This window comes from Schistocerca nitens, chromosome 2 (assembly GCF_023898315.1).
Source record: "Schistocerca nitens isolate TAMUIC-IGC-003100 chromosome 2, iqSchNite1.1, whole genome shotgun sequence".
NCBI lineage: Eukaryota > Metazoa > Arthropoda > Insecta > Orthoptera > Acrididae > Schistocerca > Schistocerca nitens.
The window spans coordinates 823,636,869-823,663,744 of record NC_064615.1 but is presented as its reverse complement, the minus strand read 5'-3'; the positions used below and the strand labels follow the sequence as shown (position 1 = coordinate 823,663,744).

General features: G+C 41.7%; 1 protein-coding gene across 1 annotated transcript in view; it reads left to right on the top strand.

Annotated features, from left to right (window-relative positions):
• LOC126237080 (DNA-directed RNA polymerase I subunit RPA2) overlaps window positions 1–26,876 on the top strand; it is a 213,062-nt gene that overhangs the window by 48,216 nt on the left and 137,970 nt on the right. The window contains exons 7-9 of the mRNA XM_049946878.1: window positions 16,636–16,892; window positions 21,715–21,828; window positions 21,995–22,123. Coding sequence (XP_049802835.1) covers window positions 16,636–16,892; window positions 21,715–21,828; window positions 21,995–22,123 — 500 coding nt within the window. The remainder of the gene's footprint in view (window positions 1–16,635; window positions 16,893–21,714; window positions 21,829–21,994; window positions 22,124–26,876) is intronic.

Sequence of the window (26,876 nt, the reverse complement as noted above, 5' to 3'; positions counted from 1 at the left end):
ATAACATGTGAAAATACGCAGTTGCTTGAGACTGCAGGTGTGTGTGTGTGTGTGTGTGTGTGTGTGTGTGTGTGTGTGTGTGGTCTATTTTTGACAAAGGCCTTATGGACTGAAAGCTTTATTTGTGACAGTCTTTTTGTTGTACCTGTCTGCGACTCAGCATCTCCACTGTTTGGTGAGTGGCAACTTTCCTTTACATAATAAAGTATTATTTCTGTGTGATAAGATTATAGATTACGGAATGTAGACAGGTTATTTACTTCGATTTCCTTAGCCAAAAGTGTTCTCAGAAAGCATCACATTATTTGGGCAATGTAACAGGCCAGTGAACACAAGCCAGTTAAAAAGGCCATCATCATTAACTTTTGAGGAAAGAATGTAGTTGTAGGATGCACAGTGTCTTCTTCTTCAGTTCGTTTATGAGAAATAATATGTATTGGCGTGGGTAATACTTGTTTGAAATAACTGAAAGTAAACTGTCATTTGTCAAAATAGTTATCATTTACAATTTGTAAACTACACATCAAAGTGCCATACTGGCTGTTCAAAGTGAAGTATTTATATGGAAAAATCATGGTTTCTGACAGAGAAAACAAGAAACTGAAAACTGAAATTAGAAGCTATGCACCAGCAGGATCTACTTAGGTATGCTAGAAGATACAGAATGAATTGTCACTCTACAGCAATGTGTGTGCTGATATAAAACTACCTGGCAGGTTAAAACTGTTTGCTGAACTGGGAGTCAAACATGGGGTCTTTGCCTTTTGTGGGCAAGTGCTCTTGCTACTGAGCTACCCAGGGACGACTCATAACCTGTCCTCTCAGCTTTACTTCTACCAGTGTGTCGTTTCGTACTTTCAAAACTTCACAGAAGTCTCAATGATATCCTTTCTTCCAGGAGTGCTAGTCATTGAAATTACAGAGGAGATCTTCTGCAAAGTTTGAGTGATAGGAGAAGAGGTACTGGTGGAAGTAAAGCTTTGAGGACAGTTCATGAGTCATGCCCAGACAGCTCAGTTGATAGAGCACTCACATGCACAAGGCAAAGATGCTGGGTTTGAGTGGTAGTGCGGCACCCATTTTTAATCTGCCAGGAAGTTTCATGCAGGAAGATCTTCAGACTTTCATAAGTGAAAAGAAACAAATTTCTGAAACCTTGGTGACATAGCACATGCTATTCCTTTGGAGACCTGTACTATTGAAAAAGATAACCAGATAACTCAGCATTTGAAAGGATGGCCAAGATTCATGTGTGGAGTCAGTCATCAGTTGTTCGAGAAAAAGAACTTCATCGTGGAATATAAAGTTTTTAAGTAAATAAATTGCTTTCAAAATTAACAGACGAGAGGGAAGCGAATATAAGTGAATACAATATAAGCTTTTGGCCAACAGGGCCTTCCTCAAAAGCGTGGTGTGTGCGTGTGTGTGTGTGTGTGTGTGTGTGTGTGTGTGTGTGTGTGTGTGTCACCTATTTTCGACAAAGGCCTTATTTGTGACAGTCTTCTGTTGTGCCTGTCTTGCAGGCATAGCTTATATGAGAGTATTATATTGATAGTTTTTAAATTAACTGCAATCTCCCTTCTTGAAGAACCATCTTACGGAGTATTTTTCCATCCTCCAAGGGGGATCCATCATGCAAGATGGATGGTGAAAGTAATATATTTGTTGAAAAAGTTTGTCTCCTACGATCAGCTTGAATTACGACCACAAGAACAGACAGCAGTTTGTTCTATTTGTATTTTCCTTGCCCATATGTATGTCAAAACATGATTCTGTGTTCCTTCTGAAACCAAAGCACCACATTCTGAATTTCATAATGCTTTCCAAACTTTATATATGTATCAGGTCATTGGTAGTATATCCTGCATGTGGCTTTACAGAAACTGCAAGTTCATTTAGGGTTTATGTCCATTGTTCTGTTGCTTTAATATTCTGAATAAAAAATGAAAACTGTCATTATACTGAATCGTGAAGCAGAACCAACAAATGATAATACAAAAGGATTCAAGTGGGAGTCAGTCAAAATCTGAAAAATTATGAATAGTAGCAATGAACAGTTTATTTGTATTAAAATAAGAACATCTTTAAACAGATTTGATTTGAGTGACACAGTCCTTAAGACAGATCTTCACAGAGAAATGAAAATCGGTGCAGCAGTATTAATAATTAATTTGAAAGTAATACAGTTTTTGGTTGAAAAGCTATTCCTGAAGACTATTTTTTTGGGATAAGAAATAAATATGAATTCATGCCTTTCTCCCCTCCTCCGTTGCTCCCTTCCCCCCCCCCCCCCTCTCTCTCTCTCTCTCTCTGAACCAAAATTTTGCTCAACTTCTTTGTTTTGTGCAAAGAAACCAAAATAGAGGGTAGCATAAAGGAGCAACCATACTTGAAAAAATAAAGACCTCTGTAACTGTCATGATTTATTTTTGGGTGGTGTTGGTGGTGGTGGTGGTGGTAGGAGGATGTATGGGACAGGTCTTGCATTGAGGTCTACTGCAGGGATATGAGACATGAGACAAGGGATTTGGTGCAGGGATGGAGAAGGAATGGACAAGGATATTACTTTCATTCATAGGCCGATGGAATACCACTGTGGAAGGGGTAGGAAAGTTTATGGCTAGAATATTCCTCATTTCAGGGCACAACGAGAGGTAGCCAAAACCCTGGTGCAGAAAGTGATTCAGCTGCTACACTCCTGGGTGGTACTGAGTTACGAAAGGGGTTTGCCTTTTTTGGAGGACAGTGGGTATGTGGGAGATGGTAGGTGACTGAAAAGACAAGGCACGGCAGGTCTGTTTCTGTACAAGGTTGGCTGGGTAATAGCACTCTGTGAAGGCCTTAGTGAGATCCTTGGTATATTTAGAGAGGGACTGCTCCTCACAACATATGTGGTTCCTATGGGTGGCTAGGCCATACGAGAGGGACTTCTTTTTTTGGAATAGATAGGAGCACTAGAAGTGGAGGTACTGCTGATGGTTGGCAGGTTTAAAATGGATGGTGGTACTGGTGTAGCCACTTCTGAAGCAGTGGTCAACATCGAGGCAGGTGGCATGGTGGGTTGAGGGAAATCGGGTGAAGTGAATGGGGGAGAAGGTGTTGAGATTCTGGAGGAATGTGTCTAGGGTGGCCTCACCCTCAATCCAGATCACTGATGTGTCGTCAATAAATCTGAATCAGGTGAGGCATTTGGGATTCCTGGTACTTAATGAGGCTTCTTCTAGGCGACCCATGGATGGGTCATGGTGTGGTGCAGGTGTCCATTGATACCACAGATATGTTTGTGGGTGATGCCTTCAAAGGAGAAGTAATTGTGGGTGAGAATATAGTTGGTGATCAGGAAGGAGGCTGTAGGTTTGGAGTCAGCTGGGTGTTGGGAAAAGTAGTTTTCAATAGTGGTAAGGCCATAGGCATTGTGGATATTAGTATAGAGTAGAGGGAGTGGCCATCAATAATGACAAGCAGGGTGCTGTGTAGTAAAGGAACAGGAACTATGGAGAGTTGGTGGAGGAAATAATTGATGTCTTTTACGTATGAGGGTAGATTATGGGTGTTGGTCTATGAGAGCAGAGATTCTCTCACAATGGGAGGGCATGGGACAGATCTCACGGATTCAGCCCAAACTGTGCGAGTAGAAGCAAGTATATGACCTTTTGAAGTTTTTAAAATATTTCGCCTAGCAGGCTGTAGGAAAAGAGAATACACTCTCCAAAGTTTTTATTGCATTGTGAGCAACATTTGAATAAAGATTGCGCAGCTTGTGGCGTGGTGCAGTCAGTAATTTTACGAAGTGATAATTCGGTGGCTTGAGATCGTTCCTGCTGCTGCCTAAATTTTTTTTATCCATTGTATTTCATTCCTTGAAATGTTAAACTATCAGTTATAAAATTTGAATATAGTTGAACAGTTCAGTTTACATATATAAACTTAATATATGCAGTTTACAATTAGTTACATTTACTTTAGTTTGAACAATAAATATATTTAAACAGGGATTGCTTTTAAATGATTCATTTCTGAAGATTTCTGTTTTCAAATGTCCTCTGAGATATTGCAAAGGTCACTTTAGTTGTGAACATCATTGTGCCTAGTGTCAGAGATTATTTTTCATGAAAACTTAGTATACTGGGAAAGGGAAACCGAGCAAGCATTTTCTACCAAAGAAGTGACTGGTGAAAACATTGTAATTAAAACTTTTGATGAAGAGTAAAAAAAATATTTACCAGTGTTCTTCGTTACACTTATTCAATGTATAAAGAAAATGGCATTATAATCAACAATCCTCCTTTGTCTGTGGGTCCTGCAGTAATAGCAACAGGTCAAGCAATTGCAGAGCAAGTTATTGAAATGATGGCTGATAATTTCATAGTAAATGATGAAGATTTAATGTTATACTCTGAACCTGATGAACAAAATCTTTATGGAGAGGTATGTTGATTTTTTTCATTCTCTCTCTCTCTCTCTCTCTCTCTCTCTCTCTCTCTGTGTGTGTGTGTGTGTGTGTGTGTGTGTGTGTGTGTGTGTGTGTGTCCACATACAGTTCTGCTCTATATAGTCCTATTTTATTTGTAACAGGTGCCTTTTTCAAGTACAGACACAAATGATGATGATTATGATCCAGATGAATATTCTTCTCGTATGATATTGGAGTTTTGAGCTCAGTTCCTGTGCTTGCAAAAAAATTGTAATGAAAAGTTGAGTCCGCCTTTTTGCGAATACACAAATTACTGTTTTGTTTTATCACCCAAACCTCAGTTGTGACTTCCTCAGTGATTTTTAAAATTATTTTCCTTCTATTTTACATTTTGTGTGTCCTGTGGCTACCAACCAAAATCAGCCCCAGGTCTAAATTAGGATACCATGTCATCATTGTAGTATTTTCTTGGTCCTTACAAGGGAACCTCCCCATCGCACCCCCCTCAGATTTAGTTATAAGTTGGCACAGTGGATAGGCCTTGAAAAACTGAACACAGATCAATCGAGAAAACAGGAAGAAGTTGTGTGGAACTATGAAAAAATAAGCAAAATATACAAACTGAGTAGTGCATGTCCACATAAGCAACATCAAGGATAATGTGAGCTCAGGAGCGCCGTGGTCCCGTGGTTAGTGTGAGAACCTGCGGAACGAAAGGACCTTGGTTCAAATCCTCCCTCGAGTGAAAATTTTAATTTCTTTATTTTCGCAAAGTTATGATCTGTCCATTCGTTCATTGACGTCTCTGTTCACTGTAATAAGTTTAGTGTCTGTGTTTTGCGACCGCACCGCAAAACCGTGCGATTAGTAGATGAAAGGACGCGCCTCTCCAATGGGAACCGAAAACATTTGATCGCAAGGTCATAGGTCAAGCGATTCCTCCACAGGAAAACACGTCTGATATATTCTATACGACACTGGTGACGGCATATGCTTCACATGACAGGAATATGTTGTCGACCCACCTAACTTGTACACTTGGCAAATGGGTAAAAAGATTCTTCTACCTTGCCCGATTTAGGTTTTCTTGTGGATGTGATAATCACTCCCAAAAAAGTGATGAAAACATAAGAGTTTGTCACATAAACTGCAACAAATGAATGCAACAGTTTCACAGTCGCTCAGTTTTCCCTGTGCTCTGTCAAAACATATGTTTTTAACGTTTTCAAATTTTTCCGTGTGTAGACCGTCAAATCCTGCATATGTCCAAGCAAATCTGAACATGTCCTGGAATTTTGGAGAGTGAAGTTGATTATGTGTGAGTGCCTGAACTTTGATAATTGTCTGAAAACAAAAAATTAAAATTTTCACTCGAGGGTAGACTTGAACCATGGACCTCTCGTTCCTCAGGCGCTCACGCTAACCACGGGACCAGGGCGCTCCTGACCTCGCATTATCCTTGATGTTACCTACCTTGCGCATGCACTACTCAGTTTGTATATTTTGCTTATTTTTTTCATAGTTCCACACAACTTCTTCCTGTTTTCTCGATTGATCTGTGTTCAGTTTTTCAAGGCTATCCACTGTGCCAACTTATAACTAAATCTGAGGGGGGTGCGATGGGGAGGTTCCCTTGTTAGCTGTGACAAGTTTGTTTTATGTATCAAATGAGTTTTCTCCTGTTTTTTGTAAATACCGCATCCTGTTATGTCACTGTGCTTCGATACACCTGTATCCACGTATGAAAATTAATTTTTTAACTATATTCACTATTCAAATTAAAATAATCATAACTAATTGTAAATTGTACATGTTAATTTTATAGATACAACTTGAACTGTTAAACTATATTTAAATTTTATAATTGAAAACTTAACATTATGAGGAATAAAATACAGTGAATAATTCAACAAATGGGTAGCAATGGGATTTGAACTTGAAACACCAAATTATCACGCCATATGCTTACCGACTGTGTCACGCGACTAACTGCACAGTTATTATTCAAAAATTGCTCACAATGTAATAAACTTTCAAGAGCATGTTCTCTTTTCCTACAGCCCACTCAAACTAAATATTTTAGGTTAACTTCAAAAGGCTATATACACTCCTGGAAATGGAAAAAAGAACACATTGACACCGGTGTGTCAGACCCACCATACTTGCTCCGGACACTGCGAGAGGGCTGTACAAGCAATGATCACACGCACGGCACAGCGGACACACCAGGAACCACGGTGTTGGCCGTCGAATGGCGCTAGCTGCGCAGCATTTGTGCACCGCCGCCGTCAGTGTCAGCCAGTTTGCCGTGGCATACGGAGCTCCATCGCAGTCTTTAACACTGGTAGCATGCCGCGACAACGTGGACGTGAACCGTATGTGCAGTTGACGGACTTTGAGCGAGAGCGTATAGTAGGCATGCGGGAGGCCGGGTGGACGTACCGCCGAATTGCTCAACACGTGGGGCGTGAGGTCTCCACAGTACATCGATGTTGTCGCCAGTGGTCGGCGGAAGGTGCACGTGCCCGTCGACCTGGGACCGGACCGCAGCGACGCACGGATGCACGCCAAGACCGTAGGATCCTACGCAGTGCCGTAGGGGACCGCACCGCCACTTCCCAGCAAATTAGGGACACTGTTGCTCCTGGGGTATCGGCGAGGACCATTCGCAACCGTCTCCATGAAGCTGGGCTACGGTCCCGCACACCGTTAGGCCGTCTTCCGCTCACGCCCCAACATCGTGCAGCCCGCCTCCAGTGGTGTCGCGACAGGCGTGAATGGAGGGACGAATGGAGACGTGTCGTCTTGAGCGATGAGAGTCGCTTCTGCCTTGGTGCCAATGATGGTCGTATGCGTGTTTGGCGCCGTGCAGGTGAGCGCCACAATCAGGACTGCATACGACCGAGGCACACAGGGCCAACACCCGGCATCATGATGTGGGGAGCGATCTCCTACACTGGCCGTACACCACTGGTGATCGTCGAGGGGACACTGAATAGTGCACGGTACATCCAAACCGTCATCGAACCCATCGTTCTACCATTCCTAGACCGGCAAGGGAACTTGCTGTTCCAACAGGACAATGCACGTCCGCATGTATCCCGTGCCACCCAATGTGCTCTAGAAGGTGTAAGTCATCTACCCTGCCCAGCAAGATCTCCGGATCTGTCCCCCATTGAGCATGTTTGGGACTGGATGAAGCGTCGTCTCACGCGGTCTGCACGTCCAGCACGAACGCTGGTCCAACTGAGGCGCCAGGTGGAAATGGCATGGCAAGCCGTTCCACAGGACTACATCCAGCATCTCTACGATCGTCTCCATGGGAGAATAGCAGCCTGCATTGCTGCGAAAGGTGGATATACACTGTACTAGTGCCGACATTGTGCATGCTCTGTTGCCTGTCTATGTGCCTGTGGTTCTGTCAGTGTGATCATGTGATGTATCTGACCCCAGGAATGTGTCAATAAAGTTTCCCCTTCCTGGGACAATGAATTCACGGTGTTCTTATTTCAATTTCCAGGAGTGTACTTGCTTTTACTCACACAGTTTGACTCAAATTGGTGAGACCCATCCCACACCCTCCCGTTGTCAATGGTGACACAATAACCGGCCATGATGGGGTGTCCTGGGTGATTGGGTTTATGGACTTGTAGAAGGTAGGAGTACAGGGAATGGTAGGGATGAGGAGAGAGTTAGACTCAGGGGAGATGTTCTAGGCTGGGCCTTAAAGATTTGAAGAGAGACTATAGATACTGTTGGATCTCAGGAATAGGGTCACTGTGCCAGAGTTTGTAGGTGGATGAATCTGACAGGTAGCACAGTCCCTTTGCTGATTATTCCCTGTGGTTCAAAACCACAGAGGTGGAGCCTTTGTTAGCAGGTAGGATCATAAGGTTGGGATTACTTTTTTGATGGTCAATTACAGTTCTCCAGTCCAGTCTCTCATTAAGGGCAGTCATGTGATCCACAAACTAAGCTGCAACCACTGTGTTGCTTTCTACCTGGCCATGACAACCAACAAGCTGTCTGTCCTCATGAATGTTGGCCAAGAGACAGCTGGACCACACAGTTCCTGAACAACAGAACGTGCTTCACTTTAATAACTGCCTTACAGCCTGTGCTGTCTGGATCCTTCTTACTAACACCTTTTCTGAACTGTGCAAGTGGGAACCCTCCCTGCACAATTTCTCGTGATCCCTATGGTTTTAACCATCTCTAGTCCCTGTTCTTCATCTACCCATCCCCTTCCCTGCTCCCAACCCAGTACTACACAGCCTTCTTATTCCATCAATGCATCCACTAGCCTCTCTCTGTTTTTCCCTCCTCCACTTCTCTTCCTTCCCCTCTGTCTCCCTCTCCCCCAAACCCCCCTACTGCAACTAGCAGCCCCACCCTGTCATCACTAAGACACTCAACACTCTCACATGCAGCAGCACTACACCTTCCCCCACCCCTACCCTACTATCCCTTTTCCTCCCCACCACAGCCTCCACTTTGTCCCACCACACAAATATTGCTTTCCTATCAGGCACAGTTGCTGCACTCAGTCCGGTCCCAGTGGCCAGAGGCAGTGGTCGTGTGTGTGTGTTTTGTGCTTGTGTGAAAGTGTATGTTTTCTACCTTAGAAGAAGGCGCTTTGGTCGAAAGCTCAAATGTGTAGGAGTGTGCTTGTTTGCAACTCAACGTCTCCTTTATATGGTGATTAGCAAACTATCCTTCGCTCCCAGCTTCAGGCAGTGTTGGCTTCAGTTGCACAGCTTGAGGCTGTTGCCAATGGGCATCACTGTGGGGGTCCGGATGGGGGTTTGTCGGGGACGGCCAGCTCATCCCACGCATCCCCCGATCGGACTATGACTGTGGCTGCCCAGGATACTGCCCACATTGAGGCTGATCCCTCACCTGGGTAGAGTGGAATGTCATCTCGAGGTGTGGCAGGGGGCGAAAGATATTCCGGAGGGCTGAACGGAGGGCCTCTCCAGTTTGTCTGACAAGCCGGTTTCAGGCTCTGTCTCCGGCTGATACTGATGGTCGGCCGGAGATGGCTGCTTGTCCTGTTCCAGAGGTTGCCCCTCAGTCTGCAAGATCCGGGCAGTCACAGAGGGTGGGCTTACTGGTAGTTGGGAGCTCCAACGTCAGGTGTGTAATGGGGCCCATTAGGGATATGGCAGCAAGAGAGGGGAAGAAAACCAATGTGCACTCCGTGTGCATACCGGGGGGAGTCATTCCAGATGTGGAAAGGGTCCTTCCGAATGCCATGAAGGGTACAGGGTGCACCCATCTGCAGGTGATCACTCATGTCGGCACCAATGATGTGTGTTGCTATGGATTCGGAGGAAATCCTCTCTGGCTTCCGGTGGCTATCTGATTTGGTGAAGACTGCCAGTCTCGCTAGCGGGATGAAAGCAGAGCTCACCATCTGCAGCATCGTCGACAGGACTGACTGCGGACCTTTGGTACAGAGCCAAGTGGAGGGTCTGAATCAGAGGCTGAGACGGTTCTGCGACCGTGTGGGCTGCAGATTCCTCGACTTGCGCCATAGTGTGGTCGGGTTTCGGGTTCCGATGGATAGGTCAGGAGTCCACTACACGCAGCAAGCGGCTACACGGGTAGCAGGGGTTGTGTGGCGTGGACTGGGCGGTTTTTTAGGTTAGATGGCCTCGGGCAAGTACAGAAAGAGCAACAGCCTCAAAGGGTGCGGGGCAAAGTCAGGACATGCGGGGACCAAGCAGCAATCGGTATTGTAATTGTAAACTGTCGAAGCTGCATTGGTAAAGTACCGGAACTTCAAGCGCTGATAGAAAGCACCGAAGCTGAAATTGTTATAGGTACAGAAAGCTGGCTGAAGCCAGAGATAAATTGAGCCGAAATTTTTACAAAGGCGCAGACGGTGTTTAGAAAGGATAGATTGCATGCAACCGGTGGTGGCGTGTTTGTCGCTGTTAGTAGTAGTTTATCCTGTAGTGTAGTAGAAGTGGATAGTTCCTGTGAAATATTATGGGTGGAGGTTACACTCAACAACCAAGCTAGGTTAATAATTGGCTCCTTTTACCGACCTCCCGACTCAGCAGCGTTAGTTGCAGAACAACTGAGAGAAAATTTGGAATACATTGCACATAAATTTTCTCAGCATATTATAGTCTTAGGTGGAGATTTCAATTTACGAGATATAGACTGGGACACTCAGATGTTTAGGACGGGTGGTAGGGACAGAGCATCGAGTGACATTATACTGAGTGCACTATCCGAAAATTACCTCGAGCAATTAAACAGAGAACAGACTCGTGGAGATAACATCTTGGACCTACTGATAACAAACAGACCCGAACTTTTTGACTCTGTAAGTGCAGAACAGGGAGTCAGTGGTCATAAGGCCGTTGCAGCATCCCTGAATATGGAAGTTAATAGGAATATAAAAAAAGGGAGGAAGGTTTATCTGTTTAGCAAGAGTAATAGAAGGCAGATTTCATACCTAACAGATCAAAACGAAAATTTCTGTTCCGACACTGACAATGTTGAGTGTTTATGGAAAAAGTTTCAGGCAATTGTAAAATGCGTTTTAGACAGGTGCATGCCGAGTAAAACTGTGAGGGACGGGAAAAACCCACCTTGGTTCAACAACAAAGTAAGGAAGCTACTGCGAAAGCAAAGAGAGCTTCACTCCAAGTTTAAACGCAGCCAAAACCTCTCAGACAAACAGAACCTAAGCGATGTCAAAGTTAGCGTAAGGAGGGCTATGCGTGAAGCGTTCAGTGAATTCGAAAGTAAAATTCAATGTACCGACTTAACAGAAAATCCTAGGAAGTTCTGGTCTTACGTTAAATCAGTAAGTGGCTCGAAACAGCATATCCAGACCCTCCGGGATGATGATGGTGTTGAAACAGAGGATGACACGCGTAAAGTTGAAATACTAAACACCTTTTTCCAAAGCTGTTTCACAGAGGAAGACCGCCCTGCAGTTCCTTCTCTAAATCCTCACACAAACGAAAAAATGGCTGACATCGAAATAAGTGTCCCAGGAATAGAAAAGCAACTGAAATCACTCAACAGAGGAAAGTCCACTGGACCTGACGGGATACCAATTCGTTTCTACACAGAGTACGCGAAAGAACTTGCCCCCCTTCTGACAGCCGTGTACCGCAAGTCTCTAGAGGAACGAAAGGTTCCAAATGATTGGAAAAGAGCACAGGTAGTCCCAGTCTTCAAGAAGGGTCGTCGAGCAGATGCGCAAAACTATAGACCTATACTTCTGACATCGATCTGTTGTAGAATTTTAGAACATGTTTTTTGCTCGAGTATCATGTCGTTTTTGGAAACCTAGAATCTACTCTGTAGGAATCAACATGGATTCCGGAAACAGCGATCGTGTGAGACCCAACTCGCTTTATTTGTTCATGAGACCCAGAAAATATTAGATACAGGCTCCCAGGTAGATGCTATTTTCCTTGACTTCCGGAAGGCGTTCGATACAGTTCCGCAATGTCGCCTGATAAACAAAGTAAGTGCCTACGGAATATCAGACCAGCTGTGTGGCTGGATTGAAGAGTTTTTAGCAAACAGAACACAGCATGTTGTTATCAATGGAGAGACGTCTACAGACGTTAAAGTAACCTCTGGCGTGCCACAGGGGAGTGTTATGGGCCCATTGCTTTTCACAATATATATAAATGACCTAGTAGATATTGTCGGAAGTTCCATGCGGCTTTTCGCGGATGATGCTGTAGTATAGAGAGAACTTGCAGCATCAGAAAATTGTAGGCGAAATGCAGGAAGATGTGCAGGGGATAGGCACTTGGTGCCGCGAGTGGCAACTGACCCTTAACATAGACAAATGTAATGTATTGCGAATACATAGAAAGAAGGATCCTTTATTGTACGATTATATGATAGCGGAACAAACACTGGTAGCAGTTACTTCTGTAAAATATCTGGGAGTATGCGTGCGGAACGATTTGAAGTGGAATGATCATATAAAATTAATTGTTGGTAAGGCGGGTACCAGGTTGAGATTCATTGGGAGAGTCCTTAGAAAATGTAGTCCATCAACAAAGGAGGTGGCTTACAAAACACTCGCTCGACCTATACTTGAGTATTGCTCAACAATGTGGGGTCCGTACCAGATCGGGTTGACGGAGGAGGTAGAGAAGATCCAAAGAAGAGCGGCGCGTTTCGTCACAGGGTTATTTGGTAACCGTTATAGCATTATGGAGATGTTTAGCAAAGTCAAGTGGCAGACTGCCAGAGAGGCGCTCTGCATTGCGGTGTAGCTTGCTCGCCAGGTTTCGAGATGGTGCGTTTCTGGATGAGGTATCGAATATATTGCTTCCCCCTACTTATACCTCCCGAGGAGATCACGAATGTAAAATTAGAGATATTCGAGCGCGCACGGATGCTTTCAGACAGTCATTCTTCCCGCGAACCATACGCGACTGGAACAGAAAAGGGAAGTAATGACAGTGGCACGTAAAGTGCCCTCCGCCAAACACAGTTGGGTGGCTTGCGGAGTATAAATGTAGATGTAGATGTAGATCCTCTTCATGATATTGTCATTATTCCGTCTTTGATTTCCCATTGTTTGATTATTCATATACAGACATACATAAATACATGCATATGTATAGATATACATCTATACAAACACATCTATACGTGTATAAAAATACTTTTACAAACTTTGGACATGGTTTCCTTACACCAAAACGAGGAAAATACATCATACAAACAAATATCTAGCAGTCCTTCATTTTTGTGTTATTAATGAAAGTTGATGTTCAATATCTTTCCAGGTACAATCCAACAACTTCACTCATCTATGCATTCGTCTGATTCATTGTATCCTAGATGGCATAGTGTTGCCAGGGAGACTTGTTAACTTTCGTCATTTGTCTGTCTTCATTGTGTCTGTTGTGTGCATATACTATAGGTAGTGAGTTAACTGAAACTGCTCCATTCAAATATGGCAGGATATTCATTTCATAAGCAGGTAGACATAGTGTTATGTATTGCCGTGCAAATGGTAATGGACACAAGGCTGTGCAGATGTATCAGATTCGTTTCCAGCCTAAAGACAGCTGAGTTGTCCAACTTTTGATGCTGTGTGTCATCTTGATACTGAGATAGGATCTGTAGCACCACAGATCAGGAGGAGCATGTTCAGGGGGCTATTGAAGAAGAGCCAGGTAACAGCACAAGACAAGGACCCTGGCATGTGGTACATCCCAAAGCCGAAAATTGAGCAACCTTCACAAGCCAGTTATGTATCTGTACCATTTTGGTGTGTAGGGCCTTATGCCTGTCAATCACCCAACACAGGAGAACTTTTGCCAATGGTTTGTTGCACAAACTGCCAATCCATTGTCTCTTCAGTTTTGTTTACAAATGAGGTGACATTTGGAAGGGTTGGAATAATAAACTCCCACAACAAATACGTATGGGCCGATCGCAATCCTCATTCTACAATACAGGCTAGGCATTAGCATCAGTTTGTGATTAATGAGTGGATTGAAATTGCAGGTGACTAACAAGCCATATATTCTCTAGTATCTGTTAGTACCATGACAAATGGCTTGGTAGATGAGGACCAGTACCATGGCCTCAATTTGCTCCCCTGACCTCAGTCCTTTGAATTATTATTTCTGGGGGCACCTCAAACAATTGGTGTACGCATCGAGACCACGTTGGTGCAGGAACTCTTCATTGACATGCCATGGAAGCCTATGAACCATTTGAAACCATCAGGGATTATTAGAAAGGGTGCAACGGTCCATTATTTGATGAGTGCATCCATGTTTAACAACCTAGAGGAGGAAATTTTGAGTGCTTATTATGAGTTTGTGTTGATGAGCTCCAGTCACCTAAATTGTAAACTTTCACCAATAACTCGAAAATGAAGTATTTTCAGACTTGTGCTTGTATGAACCTTTTTCCTTGTTTTGGTTTAAGGAACCTGTCACCAAAGTTTGTAAAAGTATTTTTGCAACAACCTGTATACATACATATTTACATAGATATATTTACACACACACAACACACAACACACACACACACACACACACAAATCAAAATCAACAGGCTTTTGTTTCGGTACATAATAATCATCACTCTCAAGGGTTGTTGATGTAGTGGCAATGCTATGAGTCCTCAGTTATATTTGCAAACTCATGTACTCACTCTCCTTTTTGCACTGGGGGAATTCACTTGCATCCGACAAGATTCAAGCGACAAGTTTGCAGTTATAAATGTGCAGTGGTGACTGCATATGAGACTGCGGGTTTGGAGGCGAAGTCATAGGACCTGCTGGTGGGTTTAGAGTGAATATATGGTGTTCATTTTTGAAGCCTAAGATGTATCTACGGCCGGACGAATTGTATGGCACAACGATAATTTTGTGTATGGGCCAGTGCATAGAGTTATGATTAAAATTAAGAGAATAATGTGAGATAACTGAATAACATAACTTTGATATAACTTACTGCAACATGCATAACGATGCCAACTGCGTGTCAAAGGCATCATACTGCTGTGGCCATTACAGGTGGTATGGTAGCTCGCAGCTCTCATAATTGCCGTGAGATGTCACTCCAAATGCCAATTAAGTATGGAAAAGATAACATTCTTGCCTCTTGAGAACTTGACGACTTCAGTGGCAGTCTGGTGCAAGCATCAAAATTCCTTCAGTAGTTACTGACATTAGCCTCCACATACAAGCAGTAAAAGGCGGTGGGGGACTTCCAGTTTATAACATGAATATATATATTCTTGTATAGATTCTGGTAACAATTTTGTGTGCCTCAGTGACCTGCTGCAAGTCACTTTGGTGACTAGCCAATTATCCAAGTGGGGAAAGGGAACATACTGTTTAATGTGCAATCCAAACCACATTTTGTTTCCAGTGAATCTCCATAAGAAATGAAAGCAACGGTAAAACAGAGTTGAAAATCATTGGTCCACCCAGGATTCGATCCTGCCACCTTTGGGTTTCCGGGTTACGCTTTCATCGCTAGACCAACAGGTATGAGAGGAATTGTGGTCAAGCTTCGCTGTTCTGTAGAGTTGTTCCAGCTGTACTGCTAGATGGCAATGTCATTTCTTCCACTGGAGCAGGGAGTTTAACTCAACACAGTTTAGACCATTTCCATGAAGTAGTTATAAATTGTGTACGTAAATCTTCTTGTGAATGTGTCTATTTAATAGAAACTGGGATAGAAATCCCTACAGTAATTCCTGAGATTAGTCTGAACATACAGATAGGAAAAACATCATAGGACGTCACATCTATGGATGAATAGAGTATGTTCAATAATAGTACTTTTGTTACATAGATACGCATTAACGGTAATAAAACATAGCATTCAACCATAACTGCCACAATTCTTTTGTACTCAATGTTTTATCACTGAAGTTGGCAGCAAGTAGACACAAAAACACCTCTGGTCTCATTTCTTAATGCAGATAATGAATTGTTATTTTAAACTGTGTTGTACATTACAGTCAGTGATGATAAGGAAGTCAGTGTGTAATTTCAACATTAACTAGATATCAGTTGTTACTGACATCCTCAGAATTAAGATGTTTTTTTGCTATTTTCTTTGAAGTTTCATTAAAAACTGTCAGTTTCTCATTATTTTTCTAAAAATCAGAGATTTTACTTTATTTCATTAAAAACTGACAATTTCATGTCATTTGCATATTATTGTTTAAAAAAATTGTAAAATCTGTTATTCTACATGTGTAATTTGATTAATATGTGATTGTTTTGTTTTTGTTTTCTTGTTTTGATGTAACTCACAGTTGAGCTTGTGCTCAGTCTCTTAAGACCTTGACAGAACATTGGAACTGTCTTTCTTATGCCTGATATTGGCTTTTTAACTGTTGTGTTAAATCATCATTTTACACTGTTTTACCATTTTTGCATCTATGATACCACACTGTGGTCATCAGTTAACATCCGTATTCCACGATATTTATTTCCTATGAAGTGAAAATTCATACATTCTGCTGAAGAGTAACAGCTGCCAATGTATTTGTAATGTGAATACTGTATGAGTAGTACACAATATGCACAAAATGAGGCAGTGAATGTGTAGTCTATAAATGAATTATTTCAGTGTAATGTATAATTGGGGTAGCATCTTTACTTAACCTGTTTGTAATAAAGGTGTCGTTCTAGTTTTCTCTCTGTGAGTGAAGTATGTGATATTTATGAGTGTGTTGTTTTGTTACAGAAAATACATAGCTATCCATGTATCTTCTTTTGTGGACAAATTTAACATCCTGGTACTGATGACTCAGAAGCTGTTTTCTGCTGTGGCAGACAGATGTTGTATTGAAGGTGGTGACAGTTTGATGACACAGGAATTGTTGCTGGGTGGACATTTGTATCTTCAGGTACTCAAAGATCGTTTCCAAAGCTGGTTGTCAGGACTTAAGATGAACATCCTCAAAAAAGCGGAATCAACACCTGGATTTATGTTGAAATTGCGTGAGTCATGTGTATTATAGTTCTTCTTTTAGATGTTCACATATGTAACACTTAAATGACATATTAAACTACATCTCTCACCAGCACAATGTGCTTTATGAGACTAGTAACTAAGGAGATGCTTCTTGCCGGAGAAATATTTTATTCTTACACAGAAAGTCCCAAGAGATACAAGGGTGTGCTGAAAAGCAATGCCTCCAAAATTTTAATGTGAAAACTGTTAAAGCATTTTAATTAACAAATTTAATTATTAACAAATTAATTTAATTAATTTAATTAATAACAAATTTAATTAATTAACAAACTTTATTAACATTCTACATCTTTATTCTCTACGTATTTATTTCTCAAACAATGGAAAATCCAGGGTGGAATGTAACAATATCAGGAAAAGTATAGTTGCCACTCACCTTATAGCGGAGATGCTAAGTTGCAGATAGGTGCAACAAAAAGACTGTTATAAAGTAGGCTTTTGGCCAACAAGGCGACACACACACACACACACACACACACACACACACACACACACACACACACATATATATATATATATATATATATATATATATATATATATGGTTATAATAGAGGGAAACATTCCACGTAGGAAAAATATATCTAAAAACAAAGATGATGTGACTTACCAAATGAAAGTGCTGGCAGGTCGACAGACACACAAACAAACACAAACATACACACAAAATTCAAGCTTTCGCAACAAACTGTTGCCTCATCAGGAAAGAGGGAAGGAGAGGGAAAGACGAAAGGATGTGGGTTTTAAGGGAGAGGGTAAGGAGTCATTCCAATCCCGGGAGCGGAAAGACTTACCTTAGGGGGAAAAAAGGACGGGTATACACTCGCGCACACACACACATATCCATCCATACATATACAGACACAAGCAGACATATTTAAAGACAAAGAGTTTGGGCAGAGATGTCAGTCGAGGCAGAAGTGCAGAGGCAAAGATGTTGTTGAATGACAGGTGAGGTATGAGTGGCGGCAACTTGAAATTAGCGGAGATTGAGGCCTGGTGGATAATGGGAAGAGAGGATATATTGAAGAGCAAGTTCCCATCTCCGGAGTTTGGATAGGTTGGTGTTAGTGGGAAGTATCCAGATAACCCGGACGGTGTAACACTGTGCCAAGATGTGCTGGCCGTGCACCAAGGCATGTTTAGCCACAGGGTGATCCTCATTACCAACAAACACTGTCTGCCTGTGTCCATTCATGCGAATGGACAGTTTGTTGCTGGTCATTCCCACATAGAATGCGTCACAGTGTAGGCAGGTCAGTTGGTAGATCACGTGGGTGCTTTCACACGTGGCTCTGCCTTTGATCGTGTACACCTTCCGGGTTACAGGACTGGAGTAGGTGGTGGTGGGAGGGTGCATGGGACAGGTTTTACACCGGGGGCGGTTACAAGGGTAGGAGCCAGAGGGTAGGGAAGGTGGTTTGGGGATTTCATAGGGATGAACTAAGAGGTTACGAAGGTTAGGTGGACGGCGGAAAGACACTCTTGGTGGAGTGGGGAGGATTTCATGAAGGATGGATCTCATTTCAGGGCAGGATTTGAGGAAGTCGTATCCCTGCTGGAGAGCCACATTCAGAATCTGATCCAGTCCCGGAAAGTATCCTGTCACAAGTGGGGCACTTTGTGGTTCTTCTGTGGGAGGTTCTGGGTTTGAGAGGATGAGGAAGTGGCTCTGGTTATTTGCTTCTGTACCAGGTCGGGAGGGTAGTTGCGGGATGCGAAAGCTGTTGTCAGGTTGTTGGTGTAATGCTTCAGGGATTCCGGACTGGAGCAGATTCGTTTGCCACGAAGACCTAGGCTGTAGGGAAGGGACTGTTTGATGTGGAATGGGTGGCAGCTGTCGTAATGGAGGTACTGTTGCTTGTTGGTGGGTGTGATGTGGACGGACGTGTGAAGCTGGCCATTGGACAGGTGGAGGTCAACATCAAGGAAAGTGGCATGGGATTTGGAGTAGGACCAGGTGAATCTGATGGAACCAAAGGAGTTGAGGTTGGAGAGGAAATTCTGGAGTTCTTCTTCACTGTGAGTCCAGATCATGAAGATGTCATCAATAAATCTGTACCAAACTTTGGGTTGGCAGGCCTGGGTAACCAAGAAGGCTTCCTCTAAGTGACCCATGAATAGGTTGGCGTACGAAGGGGCCATCCTGGTACCCATGGCTGTTCCCTTTAATTGTTGGTATGTCTGGTCTTCAAAAGTGAAGAAGTTGTGGGTCAGGATGAAGCTGGCTAAGGTAATGAGGAAAGAGGTTTTAGGTAGGGTTGCAGGTGATCGGCGTGAAAGGAAGTGCTCCATCGCAGCGAGACCCTGGACGTGCGGGATATTTGTGTATAAGGAAGTGGCATCAATGGTCACGCTGACTGTCACATTTTGCATGGTTGTTCTTTGAAGGCGGAACTGGATGCATCGGATTCGTCGGATGTGGAAACCCCGGAGGAGGTCGTTTGCATATCGTCGGATGAGGATGATATATATATACAAACACAATTACGTTTGTTATTGTCACTGTTGCATCTCGAACAATTACGTTTGTTATTGTCACTGTTGCATCTCGAAATCTTTCCTGTGATCTTATCTTCTCTTTCTGTTTTTGCACGTAGTCAGACAATTGTTAGCCTCATTTTCACAATCTGCCACCACAACGGTAAGTCACATCATCTGTGTTTTTAGATATATATATATATATACAATATATATACAAATGTCTGCTTGTGTCTGTGTATGTGCGGATGGATATGTGTGTGTGTGTGTGCGAGTGTATACCTGTCCTTTTTTCCCCCCTATGGTAAGTCTTTCCACTCCTGGGAGTGGAATGACTCCTTACCCTCTCCCTTCAAACCCACATCCTTTCGTCTTTCCCTCTCCTTCCCTCTTTCCTGATGAGGCAACTGTTTGTTGCGAAAGCTGGAATTTTGTGTGTATGTTTGTGTTTGTTTGTGTGTCTATCGACCTGCCAGCGCTTTTGTTTGGTAAGTCTCATCATCTTTGTTTTTAGATATATTTTTCCCACGTGGAATGTTTCCCTATACTAAACTGCCATCTCGGGCAGCTGAAGCCACACACTGTCTTTTTGTTGTGCCTATCTGTGACTCAGCATCTCCACTATAAAGTGAGTTGCAACTATCCTTTGCATAATATTTATTTCTCAACACAGTCACTGTGGTGACAGACATTTCTCCCAATGATAGAACAGTTTGTTAACATTGTCATGGTAGAATGCTTGACTGTGTTGATGGAACGAAAATCTCACCTCTGCACTGCTTCATCAATATGAAAGTGAAGTCCTTGAGTGTGTTCTTTAAGTTTTGGAAACAAATGACAATTGAATGGTGGCAAGTTGGGGCTGTTTGGAGGATGATCGATGACAGTGAACCCAAGGTCGTCAGATTGTTGCAAATATCGCAGCACTCGTGTGGTCTGGCATTGATGTGCTGAAGGAAAGGGTGCTCTGTGTGTGAATGAACTCTTTGAATTTGTGCTATTCAGTTTTCTGTGGCTCTGTAATGCACTGGCATAGTTAAGTTACACAGTGCCATGACACATGCCACAATTCAGAGCCCTCTATTTGCAGCATTCGCAACTTGTGTCAGCGGTGTGGGCAAGTTGATCAAGTAATATGCGTGACATATAATACCCCAGCTGATATTGAGAACTGAATAAAAAATTCGTAGGCTTTATTTTTCAGCATGTCCTCATATTATACTTTTTGGCTTGGGTTGGATTCAGCTGAAACTCCTATATCGTAAATATCACAGAAGATCATATGGGATATCACATAAAATGTGAGACTGGATTGAGGATTTCTTGGTAGGGAGGACACATCAAGATAGTCATCAACAGATGTAAAAGTAATGTCAAGCCTAACCCATCAAACTGTGTCAAGACCCTTGGTGTTCCTGTTGTATATTAATGAGGTCACAGACAATATTTTTTTGCAGATAATGCAGTTACATGTAATGCTGTACCGTCTGAAAAGTGGTGCACAAATGTTCAGTCAGATTGTAGCAAGATTTCAAATTGATACAAAGATTGGGAACTTGCTTTAAATATTCAGAAATGTAGAATTGTGCACTTAAAAACGAAAAACATGTTGTTCAGTGACTAAAGTATCAACGAGTCATAGTTCACACACATGTGGATGTAACAGTTTGTAGGGATGTAACATGAAATGCTGACATAGATCCAGGTGTAGCTAAATTAGGTGGCACACTTTGGTTTGTTGGTAGGCCACTAGAAAAATGCAGTCAGTCAGCAAAGGAGACTCCTTACTAAACATTCGCACAACCCATCCTAGAATATTGCTAAAACTTATGGGATCTGTACCAAAGAGAACTACAAGGGAATGTTGACTGTATACAAAGAAGGGCACCATGAGTAGTCACAGGTTTGTTAGACTCGTGGGAGAGCATTACTGAGAAAATCTGAACTGGCACACACTTTGAAGATGGAGGCAATCTTTCCCTTGAGAGCCTACTTAGTGTTTCAAAAACCACCAGTAAGTGAGGAATTTAGTAATATACTACAACCACCTATGTATCGCCCCCACAAGGATCTCGAAGAGAAGATTAGTCTAATTACAGTGCATATTGAAGCATTTTAACAATCATTCCTTGCATGCTTCATACACTAATGGAGTGGGAAGAGCTCTAATAACTGGTACAATGGGCTGTACCCTCTACAGCAAACTTCACAATGGTTTGTGGAGTATAGGTGTAAATGTAGTTGTTAATGAAAGTGAAATCATATTTAAAAGCCAAAAACTTACTGGTATTATTAAATCTTTTTCAGCCGAACTGCAGCTTGCAATTAAAAAAACAGGAAAACTTGAATCATCCTTAACATCATTTATTTCCACTGGGAACTTGCGAACCCAGACTGGTCTTGGTTTAATGCAAGACAAAGGTAAGGCCTGTTAATGTGAAAGAAATTGTAAAATTATTTATATCTTTTGATTTTATTACAGTTGTAATTATTCTGTCCGTTAGTGAGTGATAACTTCATTGCCTTCTACAAAAGAATTTATTTCTCTCTGTTATGTCTAATTTCTTTTTGGTGCAACTTTTTTTAGGGCTTACCATAATGGCAGAAAACATCAACCGTATGCGCTATATGTCTCATTTTCGTGCAGTGCATAGAGGATCTTTCTTTCAAGAAATGAGAACAACTGAAGTCAGGCAATTGCTACCAGATGCATGGGGTATGCTTCTTTTATCCTGTTTAGTTATGCATTAATAGTGTTAATACTGTAAATTTTTTCTAGTTGTGCAGCCTTGACAGTAATTTAGTATTCACTTTTTTCCTTTCACATAATTTTTGTATATGTTTTGTAGTAGACAGAATGTTAATTCAGAATATAATTGAGGATTTGCGGTGTACTTGTGCATGGGACTGTGCATGTTACCCCATTTGATGGAGGAGGGAATGATGCACTGCTCATTGCTTACACTCCTGTGTTTTTCCATTTTAGTGGTTATTGTTGGTACACAATCAGTACAAATTTTTTAAGTTATTGGTAGGCACGCATGAATAGTACATAGTTAAACATAGCTGTCAAGTGGAAAAACCAAAATTTATGTTATAAAGAACTTGTGACATATTTTATAATGTATTATAAAAAATTGTTGTGCTTGTACTTACACGTATATAGCAGATTTCACGGTTATCCTGTAAGATTTTTGTCAATGTAAATAATGGACCAAGAATGTGGTAAAGGAGACAACTCATAGAATATTAGAGATGTTGAGTCACCGTCAGGCACAAATAAAAAATGAAAACTTGCTAGCCTTTGTACAAATCCTATAAGAAGCTTAAGTACCAGTACAATATAGCATGCACAGATGTGTGTGTGTGTGTGTGTGTGTGTGTGTGTGTGTCTTCTTTGTCCCTTGCATTACACTCCACCTGTTGCCTGTCCCATGAGACATGTCCAGAGAGTATGTACTGTTTTGGAAAACAATTCACAGAAGCATTTTTTCAAACCAAATTTATTTTTACCAAAAAAGGGGTATCTTAACCTATCTTTACACATTGCCATCATTGTTCAGACATTTTTCATAGTGAGAAACCAACTTTGCTGTGCCCTCTTCATAAAAAGATGCTGCCAGTGAAGACTACCACTGCTGAACACCATTTTGTCATCACTGTCAAAGCTCCTTCCTCCAAATTTCAAGCAGAAAGTTCAAGAACAAGAGGTAGTTGGAAGGTGTGAGATAGGGGCTGTATGGTGGGTGATCAAACTGCTCCCAACCTAATTGCTGAATAAGGGTTTGAGTGAATCCAGCAGAATGGGGACTTGCATTGTCACGAAGAATACAATGACTTGACTGACCATTCCACACTGCACAGCCCCAATCTTGCACCTTCTGACTACCATATGTTCTTGAACTTTAAGCATGATTTTGGAGGAAGGCACTTTGACAGCGATGATGTCTGAAAAAACAGTCTTCAGCAGGGCTGTCTTTACTGGTGGCATCTTTCTATGATGAGGATGTAGAAGAATTGGTTTCCTGCTGTAACAAATGTTGAAAAATGGTGGAACTATGTAGAAAAATAGTTTAAGATATGATCTTTCTTGTAAAAACCAAATTGTAAAAATAATTTAAACTATTGTTGCCACTTCTTAATATTACAGGAGAGAGTGGGGAGGGGGGGAGGGGCTAATGCTTGCTGCATTCATGGTGTTTTTTATAAAGTGACACATGCTCCTTGCATCCTTCTAAGTGGTGAGCAGCTCAGGATGCTTAGCATTCGTTTGCTTTGCACAGGCTTTGCATACCTGGGTTTCTTGAGCTGGCACTGGTTCTCTGTAGTTGTAAGCTCTGGGCATGCTTCAGCGACCCCTGTGCAGTGCAGCAGTGGAAAGTAGTGTGTCACAGGGAATGGGGATCTTACTCAATCACCCGCATCACAAGGACGGTAAAATCCTTTATAAAAGAAATCCTCAAACTCAAGGTGTGCTGCACACTGATGAGATGTCTTTCTGGGACTTCGTTATAAAAAAATCTGTTGAAATATGCATTGCAGAAAATCTACCGAACTGCGACAACAGCTACCATTTGGACATTGCGTGCAATCCCGTCATCTCTGAGATTTGCTCTAACGAAGACGCCAGAATACTCTGATAATGGTGGTAAGCGACAGCTGATCCCTGCAGTTCCACCAGCGACGACACTGCCACTGGGCAGTGTGGTCCTTGTGTCACTGTGCACTGTGACTCTGATGCTTGCGCAGCAATACTATCAGCACGGTATATAAGGCGGAGTGGAGAACGTCTTTGTCCGTCTTCGATAGCTAACCTGAAGATGACTGGCAGTTGTCCAGGTGAAATATCGGGGAGTGAAGTTTATGACGATTGGCTCCAATCCTGAAACATCTTCGAACATTTAATTGGGCAGGAAAATTTTAAATTTTGCATGACTGCTACAGTTTTCTAGGGTCTTCATGTGATCTCAATTCAAGGGGGCACAGTGTATGGGTCTGCAGGACCCACTTATTTAAAAATGTTGAATGTGGTGCATCAAGAAGGAATTCGGTTAGCCACTGGGGCATTTTAAGAACCAGCCCCATACTGAACATCTCTGCTAGTGAGCCACTGAGGGTCATTCCATATCAAATCACCCAATAAAAAATAAATTTTACACCCACCTCCTTAGATTTTCATGAAATTTGGCTCAAATAGTTCTAATACCATCCTGACAACACCTGCAAATTTTTTTTGCTGTATCTCTTATAGTTTTTTTTTATAAATTTTTAAAGTTTTTATGTTTTGCGTTTTCCGAACCTTCGGAAATGGTAAATTTAATTTGTATTCAAAACTTTAAAATTGCTTATCTTAAAAACTCTTTTAGATAACATCATGCATTTTTGCAGCAAGTTTGTTTATTATACATATTTGAAGATAAAAATGATACTATTAAAATATATTAGTATTTTCTATGAAAAAAATATATATGTATTTTTTTTAACAGATGTTTTGTTTTATAAGAATTGCAATATATAGAGTCTCAGACCTGATAGAATGCTCAAATTTGTTTTAATTTACTCTTAAACATATAGGCTACTTGATAAAACAAAAATAATGATGGCTTTTTAACATGTTTATAAATTATAGTAGATTACATTAGAATTATGTACAAAGATATTGTACTTACGACACTTATGTATAACCCAACTGATTGCTTGAAACATTGAATTTTTCGAGTAATTTTGTCTTTTTAATAAACATTAATGCTGATTCAAACTGTTTTTTCCACTTCATCCAAGAGCTTTCAGTTCTTTTGATACAGTCTTTTTTGAAGTAATACATTCTTCCAGTGCCGCTTGATTGAGGTGCGTCTACTACACAGACTATGTGCTCCAAAGGCACTATGCAAGAATCTTCTCTTTCAGCCCAATAAAATGATGCAGCTGTTCCTGAAGGACGTAGAAATAGAATTTCTTCATCATTGAATATTGTTTTTACCGGTCCAAAGTACCAGTTACCATCATAATTTGAGGCCACATAGCTATTTATGGATGGTTCAACACGAACCCAATCAGAAGAAGAATGAAAAGAAAAGACTAAGGAGGGTTTTACACTGTCCGTAGTCCTTCTAATTTAAAGGTTGTTTGTTGGAAGTGGTTTGAAGTTCCAGGAATGGTTTGGGTTGCTGAAAAACGTTTTTCTAGTTTTAACCGTAGCAAATCAGCTTCTTTTTTGTCAATAAAGTGAAAATGAATGTTTTCAATATTTTTTTCACAAAACTTGTACACATCGATTGCTGTCATTATTTGTTCTTCATCTGAAAGCTGTAGACTGGCTTTCCTTAAAATTCTTTTAATAGTTCCTCCTAGGCCATCACAAATTGACTTCCCATGACTTATTGCAAAAAAAGAGTGTTGGGCCTTCAAATTAAAGTCTCTCAAGTGTTCAGTCAATTTTTTAAAACTGTTTCTATTTTTGCACTGCCCAGCACAACCATCTGTAAAGTAGTGAACTGAGTCAATGTCAGTATGATGTAGTGACAGCCACTTTGTAATTTCTTTTTGTACAAAGTTAACAAAACCAGTGTCATGTTCTTGGTCATCACTAATAAAACAGTGGTTGGAAACAAAAACATTTCGCATTCGGGAGGACGACGGTTCAATCCCGCGTCCGGCCATCCTGATTTAGGTTTTCCGTGATTTCCCTAAATCACTCCAGGCAAATGCCGCGATGGTACCTCTGAAAGGGCACGGCCGACTTCCTTCCCCATCCTTCCCCAATCCGATGAGACCGATGACCACGCTGTCTGGTCTCCTTCCCCAAAACCAACCAACCAACCAAAAACATTGTTTTCCTCATTTCTTAGAAAAACTCCAACTGGGTGTAGAGTAGAACCACCTCTATTCCAGTGGTAACTTTGGATCTCATTTTGTATAACAAAGGAATAATTTTCACTGAAATCCATCACAATAATTGCTGTTTTGGGTGGTGGGTCTTCTTTCAATCTTTTAAAGGCTGCTGATTGGGATTTTGCTATAAACCGGTGCAGGGTGAGCTTTTCCAATGACCTAACCAATAAAGAAATGTCGTCTTCAACACTGATAGACTGTTTGATCATTTCTGCCCTGTCTATGTTAACCCACTGACTGATTACCATTTCTTCTTCTAAATCATAATCTTCACTTAGTTTTTCAGTTAAGTACTCAGTTAGTGCAGTATTTGCAGGACAGCTGTCGCAATGATGTAGCATGCAGTTTTGGTTTTCCGTGTTGCACACAAGCATCTTAATTAGGTCTTTATAAGATTATTCAATTTTCACAGCATCCAGTAATAGTTTAACATTCTGGTGGATACTGCATACACATACAGTGTGTGTGCCTGCAGCATCAGCAAGGATACACCATTTAGGTCTCAAGAAACAAAATTTTGAAAATCCTACTTCTACCTCGGGATTCTCCCATTTGAAAGAATAATAGAGTTCTCTCAA